Genomic DNA, 10,881 nt, shown 5'->3' with positions numbered 1-10,881 from the left:
CATTATTTTGTGTAGATTCCTCAATGAAACCAGGAACTAAACCAAGTTGTAGCCAAGTTAATTCGAATCCGAAAGGAGTGGCAAAATTTTCCAAAGAGGCTGTAGTTCAAACTTGAAACCAACACATCAAAATAACAAGAGTTCAACTCATCCACTCTGCTAGATGATTTGAAAGAGAGAGATATCATGACTCAGTCTTTGCAACACTTCTAATGAAGTTCTCATATGTACTCAAGAATGACAAAATAATGTTACCACCATCTAATATTGTGCTAAGCTACATTAAGAATAAATATATAATCCTAACCTTGAATGAGAGAAACAAAAACTGTAAGCCACTCTAAAGGTTGCAATTACAGGAAGAAATCATATCCAATAAAGAATGTTAATCGATGAACTCGGGAGTAATTGCAGAATGTTTTGCTTATACTACACAAACACTACAGAAGTTAAAGCCAAACCAGAGCACCAAGAATCAATTTATCAGAGGCTTAGCCTTGCGTACATGGCCCATGCTATTAACAATATCTTTGCGGGTACAGACAGGGAACATATTGATGTTCTTTAACACTTTCAACCTCCACAGAACATATGGAAAGCTTAGTTGATCCCGAGAAGTGAAGCGAACCACCTCATTGAACCAAAGGCACATGAACATATTAGTCAATGGTGTGTGCTCCCTCACGATCACAGAAGCTTCAGCTAGAGCTACACATACAAATATTGTTGATTAGAAATTTAGAGTACATTGAAGAAGAATTGATTCACTTTCCTGCAGCAAGAATGTGGTCAATGCAAAAGTTCTCCCTTTATATGGATATCATCCCACGTTTTGCGAGCTATTTGCTTTTCAAATTAAATATACATCTGTTTCGAAGCAAGGCTAAAACATTGTAATTAAACAAAACCCCCCATCTAAATAGAATTATTATTTATTTATTATTTTTGTTTAGAATTTATAATTCTATTTATTATTATTATAAATTGAAATTCATTTTGGTTATATTTATATAGAATGAATATTCTAAAAGTGGATCGACAAACTCTCTCGTACAACAATCAGTCCATAGCGAAGGATTTAATACAGCCTCACTTTCGAAGTGAATTACAGGAATTCCTGTCCTATTAGAGCAGTTGACGGGTGGAGACCAGAAACAGGTGATAATTCTTTCTTACTTAGTATTAAGAAAAGCAAATATCAATTTCTACAAAGGCTGCCGTAAATAAACACCCCAACCCCCAACACTTCCTCTTTCACATTCGCATGCACACACGCACAAACACACCTATATAGACACCGACACTGTTGGACAACTGAACCAAAACTGCAATTTAATAAATGATCATAAACTTTAGGGCAGGTAGTGAATTATAACAGCAGAGGACGAATACAAGAAAGCAGATCAAGATGACAGAAACATGGAATGAGATACAGGCAGCAAATGTATAAATATTAGCTTATAAACTGCCTTCCACAGTGAGAGGTAAATCTCTGTATACCACATTGAGATTAAGTACTGTCGCACCAGATGGGTGTGTGTATATGTACTAAAATATATACCAATTATACAGCATAGAATTCCATTCACATTTGCCAATATTATTGTTAAAAATAATAATGTTGTTTGCAAATGCTGCTGTTCAAACAAGGAACCAATGGGTAAAGCATACCTTTCTTTCCGTTAAACCTCTTGTCCTCTGGGAGGCCATCATGGTGATACTGAGTCAATTGTACCTCAACTTCCTCTGGGGTGGCTTTGTTTTTCTTGACAACAGCCTTTGCCTCATCATACACATTACTGCGAGCTCCATGTTCTGAAATTGCTAGTACAGAATTTGTCCGCCAAAGAAGAGCCTCCAACAAACCCAAAGGGTCTCTCCTAATCTGGGACTTTGAGTCTACCCAAATAGAATATCTTGCATGAGGAAACAACCGATGGGCCAACATCTGGTCAAAACAGAAATGTATAAAAAAAAATTACCAAGTACACATCGCATATGACTTACCCACCATACTTAAACCTCAAAATGTGGTATATATATAGATATATACTTTTCGAACTAGATAATTTGATTTAAACAACTCAATATAAGATTATTATTCTTCAGTCTGATCAGCAAAATGCCCACAAGAACAAAGGAAGAACCGGGGCTCCATTCTGATCCAACAATTGTTTTATCAAATGGTGAATAACCGGTGGACACCAGTACACTGTTCAAAGTAAAACCCGTGAACATCGTGCGCGTCTTTTGTGTGTGTGAGAGAGAAAGATAGATGTCCAAAAGGAAAAGAAAAGAAAACAAGAGGATGGACATCATAAGAGTCAATGTTACTATCATAAGAGTCCATCAGCATTCACCACCACATAATTCTAGAATAAATGAAACACATTTATGGATCAAATTGAAGAATATTTTCAAGATTTGCACAATGTTTGTAAAACTAGGAGAAACAGTAAGTATCCATTGTTGCCTAATACTAGAAAACTGGTGGTAGAGAATATCAAAGACTTTTGTAAAGGTGCTTATATGTATTGGATACAAATACTCCCAAGTAATTATAGATATGTGTTTCATACTTCCCAAAAGCATCCACAATTTAGGAACATCTTTTCCATATCATATACACCTCCTTCTTAGTTACTACACAACATGTGTGCCATGAACATCTAGGTGCAGCACTAAAAGCATATCATTACCAAGAATTTCAATCAATTTGATGATTTCTTAAAGAAGAAGAAATGAGATGTAACGACGGTAGATAATATGAAATTTGGTACAAAGTCCTGTCCATTTAATGTAACACTTGGTTTTCTTATGTGCATGATATATTACAAATAACTGTAATTTGATGGCTCCATAAAAAAATGTTTATTCGGGCTTCATTTAGTTAGATGGAAAGTTAAGTTTGGAAAGCAGAAAATGAAAATCTTACTTTCTCAATAACGGCTTAATTTGCTTCCAAAACTTTCCTGCAAAAAAACATGGTATAGTGTATTTTCTTGTAAATTTTTTAATGTTGAAAAGTTAAAGAAGTATTGTTTCACGATTTTTTCATGTAAATTTTTCATCCTACATGCAAGAAAATAATGTTTCCTTTAATTTACTTCTTTCTTATACTTTCACTTTCCAATATTAATTTCTTTCTTACAAAGTGGAGCCTTATGATAATAGACACTTAAAAATGATGGGTTATGAAAAAAAATAAAAATTTCCTTCGCAAGTAACTCAAACCCCGATTTGTGGGATTTGAACCCTCACCTCACTTTCGAAGGTAGTGGAGATAACACTAGGCTACAAGCCCTTGGTAAGTATGGTTTATCAAAGTACAGGTCAAAAGTTTATCTTTTTTCAATTGGGTGTGTGTGTGTGTGTGTGTAGTTATATATATAAATATATATAATGTATTTGACATACGTGTCAAAACACGCAACATCCCATAACAACATACATGCTTTGTAAGGCGTATGGTTGCTAAAATCACAGGAAACCCTAAGGATAGATGACGTCTCCCGATATATGTTGGGTCCTATTTAAAACAATGCTCAAATGGACCGGTTCTAACTGCTCTGGGGGGACTGATTAATCTTTTATGCCATAATTGGGATAAAGATGAGGCCTGAGGGTTGAGAAGCAGCACATTCCAACTTGATTTCTGGAGTTCCAAAACCAGCAAGGGTCTTAAATAGTTCTAGGTTAAAAGCAAGGTTAAACTGAGTAAGTAATTGACAGCAAACTCTGAAAGAGGCCATTAACAGAAATTTTCACGCCTATATGAGGTGCTGAATGAATCTTCAGCTTTGTCCTTTTCCAGAAACAAATCCAGGGGCGAAAAGTGTTGCCAAACTTATATTGTCAATTTTGCATTAAATTATTACATTCAAACCCACATTCTCACACTTGGCACCAAGCTACTACCATCACACCAAGCCAAGGTAAATCATATCTATTGTTCATGAAAAGATATATGCATGAAATATGGAGCAAGCAAATTCTAGAAACATCATAAAATAATAAATAAAATAAAATAAAATAATGAGAAGATGTAAAATTCTCGCACCTTCGGGATTTTGCCATTCAACCTTTGGTCTCGAAAAGGGAGATCCTTAACTATTACAATGCGCCATTTCCCAATAAATCGATCCTGACCAATTCTCTGTCCCTTTGTTTCTTGTGCAGTGAGAGTGATTTCATCCCAAAATGCCACATAGCAAACCTGCATCATTTGATACTCTATGAGCATTAAAAAATAGTAAGGATTTAAGTGAATAAATGAGTATTTTGCATACAAAATAACCTTCTCAACTGATGCATCTGACATCCCAATAGGTTGGTAAAGATCATCCCCACCGCCAAATGCACAAGTAGACACCACAGCTTTGCATGTTTTCATATAATTTATATCATCATCAGAAACCATGAACCCTCCATTCTCACTATAGAAACCACAATGTACCGTTGTGATTTCATTCACCTGACATCCATTCAAATACGACATCTAATGTTAAAGAATGGGATAGGGAAGAAATTTTGCCAATATATGGGAAATAACCAGCACATAAAGAAAGAAGAAACCAAAAAAGTGGAAGATTGATGTGAAAGTAATATCTACAGTTGAATCTGGAGAAGTGATCACACGTTGCATTTGCACTCAAATAGGATATAACTTAAATCACATTGAAGATGCCAAAATGCAGCTTATAACCTTAAAACTTTTCTCTCTGTGCTCAAGAGTTTGATTTCCCGTAAATAGATTAAATCTTGTCGCATCTGTGTTCTGACGAGATAGGGTAAAGTTCCTTTCAACATAAGGTGTATCACTCTCTGATATGTAAACCACTTCTTTAATAAGATTAGTTGATTTTTCATCCATGCGAACATCCAGATGCTGAAGTTCTTCAGGAGGTAGGAGCTTCAAGCAACCTGACGATCCATAAAAGTGTGCCATGAATTGAAATGCTTTCAACCTCCGTAAGATTTCAAATGAGGAAAAAGAATAAACGAAGACACCATATCTAGAAGTCATATTACACTTTTCACAATAAATATTCAAATTGCAGTAATTTAATACTCTTGATATTTCAGTCCCGACATAAAATTTAATATATGACATGGTCAAAATTATTGAAAGCAGGGTTAAATTGATTACCAAATGATCAAGTATTTTTTAGCAAGTGCTACCCATGGATTCTAAATCACTCATATCTTTCCGATCTTGGTCTAAACTATACGTTTGAAAACATGACTCAAAGATAAGAAGGAAAAAATAGTGTATTGAATCATTGTCTTCCCCCCCTTAAATAAGTATCCTCTCGAAATTGCAGCTCCTCTTCCCGTCTTCCTCTCATATCTCCCCCAAATCCTTATTTATAAATAAATACAAAATAAATAGCTTATGCCTCACCCCATGTATCCATTCATTCAATAACTAGCATGAAAATTTCATACATAATAACAAATATCATAATGAAACCACCAAATAAATGATAACCGAAACACAAGAATGTAGTTGGTAATATATTATCCTGTTCACCACTATTAATCAGAACATATTGGCAATTGCAATTTCTTTTAGTGGAATTGTGCAAAAGGAGCCTCTAAAACGAAAAGTGTAAGTTTGAACCTTGAGGTTATCATTGTCAGAGTTGTCATTACATAGTGGGTTGCTAGCAGGAGGAGCACCAAAAAGTCACACATAGCTTAGACATCTTCTCTTCTATAGGAACTTAAGTGTCTCGTATCTGAAACAGAAATACATGTTCAATCATATATTCTGCTAAGAACCACACTATACTCAACAACTTAAAAAAGCAATAACCCAAAGCATAGTTTCCAGAGGTGGATCAAGAACTACGCAATTGCCTAGGGCCCCATTTTGAATATCCCCAATCAGAATTTATTTTGATTTATTTTATGTACTTATAATTAGATATTCTCCAATTCTTAGATGTGGAATTGAGTTAAAAAAATAAAAAATTGCATTCCAATTCTTGAATTCAATTAGAAAAATAACAAATTCTTGAATTCATTAAAAAATCTAATTCAATTACATCTCTTTTCTCATTAATTCCCTTATTATTGTACAAATTCATCTAACTTATTATTACCTTTTCTTCTTCTAAATTTCTTCCTGCTTACTATTTGTGCGATTGTAATAAAAAACCTGATCTTCCGTTCCTCAACTACGATGCTACGTATTGTGTGTGTGTGTGTGTGTTTGGGGGGGGAAACATAGCCTAAGTTAAGAAACTCAACATCCATTATTTGAACTTTTTAAGGTTGAGGATTGTTTCATCGGAAATTTAATGGGACCTTAGAAATTTCGCTGAAATTCTAGTTGGATCTAAAAACTTGGCTTTAGGCCTCAAGTTGTATTGAGCCGGCCCTAATGGTAAAGCACATGCAAAAGTGTCCTAGCAAAAAAACAATGATCACTTTTGTCCCATGTTTCGGTGCCAATAGACATATAACACATTAACATATCGTTCAGATATCATTGTCTCTTTATGTAAACATCATTTTGAGAAACACGTGACTAAGAGGTGCTTGACAAGGACAAAAATGGATTAAAAGATCAAATTTCAAAATTAAACAATGCTTTGTGCTTTATAGGGGGTCGATACATCCATTATAGCCTTAAGTCGTAGTTCTTTTATATAGCACAGAAGCCCAATGGGCCATTCCGTCATCTTTGGAATACAGGGTTGCAACTCTTCACTCTTTTATAATGTAATAGCAAAATCTTCCAATTTGCTATGCTGTGCTTGATTAAAAGAGGGTAGGCAGAAATGCTTGAGCTCAGCTCATACCAAAGAAATAAAAGAGAGGGAACATCTTAATTTGGCCAATGAACACTTTTCAACATGTGGCTGTTAAACCAATTAATGATTGCTTTTTTAGTACAGAAAAAAGCGTAATTATTAATTATAAGGAAAGATAAGTGAAATATTTATATAAAATCTATAAAAAGGTTGGCCATGTTTAAAAAATTGAAATAAGATACAGGAAGGTTTCATCAGGAAGTGAGCTACAGATCACGAGATAAATCGTCATAATTTAATGCAAATATACACATCCACATATACATGTACATATATAAATGTTGTGTCCTTACTATCTCTTTGTTACTATCATTAATTAATATTATAGTATTTCTCATCTCAATCGATGTTCCATTTGGGATTACGAGTGACATATGACTTCCAATGCATTTTCTTCTCAAAATTCACAAGTAAAAGGATTTTTCAGTCATTTTTTGTGGCTTCAGAGCTTTAGTAGAGACTTTAAGTAATAGATTAAAATCAATAATGAGTTGCTCACATTCAGCATGAAAATTAATGACTCAACTCTCAAGAATTAAACATTTCACAAGGTGAACTGCCAACTGAGTTAAGATTAATCAAACCTACGTAATTCGATCACCTATATAGATTATAGTCTTAAGCATGTTTACTGACTTATCAAACTGAGTCTAACTGAATAAGATGAAGGTGCTAGTCTCATTTATTTTGCAAGTAATCTAAAGGAGCCTGTAATTGAGCCCAACATAGTCAAAGATGGATAGCTTGAATAGTCGTACAACTAGAAGTAGCCAAGTCTAACATCAAATTTTTACAATAAGAATTAAAAATTATAAGCATGAAGGTTGTTTTGATATTTTAACAAACCTTGCCCATCTTGCAGTGAAAAAAACACTGCTTCCTTTAAATGCTATTTACATTTGAGAATGCAATTAATGAGGTACAAACCCTTAAAGCTCTTTCTTTCTCTCTAGGGTTTTATAAGTTTCATAGCTTGAAAATCAGCTTTTAAAATCCCAATTTTTTTTGCGACTGCATTACAATTCTCATAGTTTTATATGGGATTAAGGCAAGGATGATGATGATGCAAGGAAGTGAATAAGAAATCTAGATGTCTTATATTTTTGGCTTTGTTTTCCACACTTGCAAACTTCACTGTTAAATGGTTGTTCAAACTACTTGGAAGAAGCAAGGAGCATTGTAAAATGTCGCAGCACTCCTAGAATTCAGAACATTCTAATCAAATCTATCAGGTAACATCTTGTAAAACTGATGTGCATGTGTCTTTAAGTCCAGGAACCAGCTATAAAGAAACTGAAATAATGTTAATAAAACAAATCTCCAAGCTGATTGATTTTCAAGTTTGCAATGTGAAAAAATCTTGAAATCTAAAAAATTGAGACATCAAAATCACAGCAACATGCAGTAAGAAGATATTAAATTGAGAAACCTCAAATTATTCAAGTTCAGATCGAAAGGTACACTTACGTTCTCTGACGCCACCGACCATATGGGTCGTCGGAGTTTGATGATTCAAGTTCCCTGCCGGTTTCGTATCCGGAACCATTTCTGGTTTCTGCTGAGTGACGAATGACGAGTTGATAACTGGAATCGGTCTCCGGCCGATTCTGGAAGCCTCGAAAACTAACAATCCGGCGGCGGGAAGGAAGAGCAAGACCGACCACCATCTCAAAATCAGCCTCAGAATCCGCCGAAACAACTCGTTCTTGCCGCGGAATCCCAATTTCTTGTGTTTTCTTCGAACTCGGACCCTCGTCTTTCCCGCGATTTCGTCGGAATCGTCGTCGGAGACCGAAATTGATATGCTGTTGTTGAACACCGAGGAAGTCATTGATTGATGGTAGTGGGTTAACTGAGCTGCAGAGATCAGACAGAGAGAGGACGATTCTAAGTTGATTGCAAAACTGTTGTGATTGTTGTGGCCAATTCGAATGTTTTAGCCTCTTTCACACTCATCCAACACAAAGATAGAAAGAGAGATTCGTTGAAGGATGGAATCAGTGAAGGATGGAGATGAGAGGAGAGAGAAAGGGTTTTTACTCCCGGAGTTGTCTCGCCGTATCTAAAATGGCTCCGACTGTGAACTGTTTGGGTAATTAGCTTGGGGCTTTTATTTATGTATATACTAGTAAAAAATAGAACTTTACAAAATTAATAAATAAAGTATAAAATAAGTAGATAATATTTAAATTATAAATATTGGATTTTAATAAGCATCTATATTGATATGTTTGGAAAGTTTTAAAGTTTCTATTAATCTAAAAATTAAAAACTAATTAGCGGAATTTTTTTATTTTGCAGAAGAGTTCTCTCTTAATTTTATATTATTTATTATATTATAAAAAAAAAATTAACTTTAACAAATTTGTCACATTTATTTAGAGGGGTGAATTAATTTATTGTGGGTAGAATAGGTGTTTGAATGTAATTGTAATTAGTTCTTTATTGATAGTCTATGTAGTTAAATGTTAGTTAAAAACAAAATTACAAAGGCCATCATAATAATATGGATTAGGAAGAGGCCTAAGACTGCACAATCATCGAAAGTAGGGCTACAAACGAGCCGAGCCAAGTTGAGTAAGGACTTGTTTGAGCTCGGCTTGATCATGAAACTATAGTGCTCGAACTCGGCTCGAGCTCATTTGGCAGTGCCCGAACTCGGCTCGTCCATTATTAATGAAATTTGAGCTCGCTTGATAGCTCGTTAGGGGTTGGCTTGATAGCATGTTCAAGCTCGGCTTGCAGCATCAAATAATTTAGAGTTAATAAAGAGAAACTATGAATTTATTTTTATTTTTTATTTTTTTTATTATTATTATTATTTTTTTTTTGCAAAAGAGAAACTATGAATATAATAATTTTCAGACTATTTAATAAAGAAAATGAGAGATACGTTCAAATTTTCTCAAAAAGAAAAAACCCTAACTCTTTCAAGGAAAAAAAAATCCTAAATTTATACATAAAGGTTCAATAGATGAAGAGATAAAACAAATAATAATAATAATAAAATAAAATAAAATAAAAATAACCAATCAGTAAGAATAAACACCTAATTTATGTAATGATATTTGAGAGATAAGATAAAAGAAGTGAGGAAGTAAAAAATTTGACTTACAAAGAAGATAATCGGTGTTGTTGTGGGGCAAAACATGCAACTGAACCAGTTGTGTGGGTAGAGGGTAGAGAAATTAAGAAAGTAAGATCCCTTGTTTGACCTTCTGATTCGGACACCAAATCAATGGTTCTGTGAGGGATCTTTCCACCTATTTTTGCTAAAGGGATAGGGAAGCAATCAAGCAAATAAACTCATCTTGAGAGACTACAACATGAACGACCCTCGGAGGTAAGTCAATTTCTTCAGTCAAATGGTAAAATCATGAATATGGGATCTCAAATCTGAGAATTGAAGAGTAAGGAGTGGGTTTTAATTTTTGTTGTGTATCAGTGCATCACGTGGATATTCAAACTGAGACAACCTAAGTTCTAGTCTATGGTGGATGTGGGTTGATGAGAAAAAGGGTGTGTGGATCACATGGGTGATGGGTACCCGTGGCAGGCTAGCTACTCTAATTTTTAGACTAGGAAGTCTATAATGGCATGGTGGCAGATTTCAAAAACATTCAATACTTTTGTGTACATATATATATATTATATAATTGGTGGTATGTCTATATATATATAATATATATATATATATATATATATATATATATAATATAAATATAAATATTATAATCGAGTATGTTCGTGAACGCATTATCAAGCCTAGTTCGTGAACGGTTCGTGAACGGTTCATGAACAAACGAGTCGAGCCTACTGATGTTCAAGCTCAGCTTGTTTATAAATCGAGCCTCATAATTTGGCTCGAGCTCGGTTCACTTATTTACGAACCTAGCTCGAGTCGAGTAATTAACGAGCCGAGCTCGAGCAGTTCGCCAAGGGCTGGGCTTGGCTCGTTTGCAGCCCTAATTGAAAGGACGATCTCTAGCCCTCCTCTAGAGATTGGTTTAGCGAGAATGGGCCAAAGTAAGGCCGCAAGGCCATAGTGGCCTCTCTTAAA

At 34.7% G+C, this 10,881-nt stretch overlaps 1 protein-coding gene across 1 annotated transcript; it reads right to left on the bottom strand.

Annotated features, from left to right (window-relative positions):
• Positions 1-207: 207 nt before the first annotated feature.
• LOC132276545 (probable hexosyltransferase MUCI70) lies at positions 208-10,404 on the bottom strand. The gene is made up of 7 exons (XM_059778006.1): positions 9,937-10,404; positions 8,289-8,678; positions 4,706-4,923; positions 4,298-4,474; positions 4,061-4,216; positions 1,672-1,948; positions 208-708 (listed from the first exon to the last, which is right to left on the bottom strand). Exons 2-7 carry the CDS (start codon positions 8,650-8,652, stop codon positions 476-478), a joined length of 1,425 nt encoding a protein of 474 aa, XP_059633989.1. The 5' UTR covers positions 8,653-8,678; positions 9,937-10,404; the 3' UTR covers positions 208-475.
• Positions 10,405-10,881: the final 477 nt, after the last annotated feature.

This window comes from Cornus florida, unplaced genomic scaffold (assembly GCF_030987335.1).
Source record: "Cornus florida cultivar Cherokee Brave unplaced genomic scaffold, ASM3098733v1 CherokeeBrave_3.0.0_Hap2_Chr10, whole genome shotgun sequence".
NCBI lineage: Eukaryota > Viridiplantae > Streptophyta > Magnoliopsida > Cornales > Cornaceae > Cornus > Cornus florida.
The sequence above is the reverse complement of the archived record's forward strand: the minus strand, read 5'-3'. Positions and strand labels throughout refer to the sequence as shown.

Coding starts and splice junctions, on each gene's coding strand:
- LOC132276545 (XM_059778006.1), bottom strand. CDS start 8,652: ATGACTTCCTCGGTGTTCAACAACAGCATATCAATTTCGGTCTCCGAC. Junction 4,475..4,705: donor ACAGAGAGAAAAGTTTTAAG/GTTATAAGCTGC, acceptor AATGGATGTCAG/GTGAATGAAATCACAACGGT. Junction 1,949..4,060: donor TGAATGGCAAAATCCCGAAG/GTGCGAGAATTT, acceptor TGTTTTGACCAG/ATGTTGGCCCATCGGTTGTT.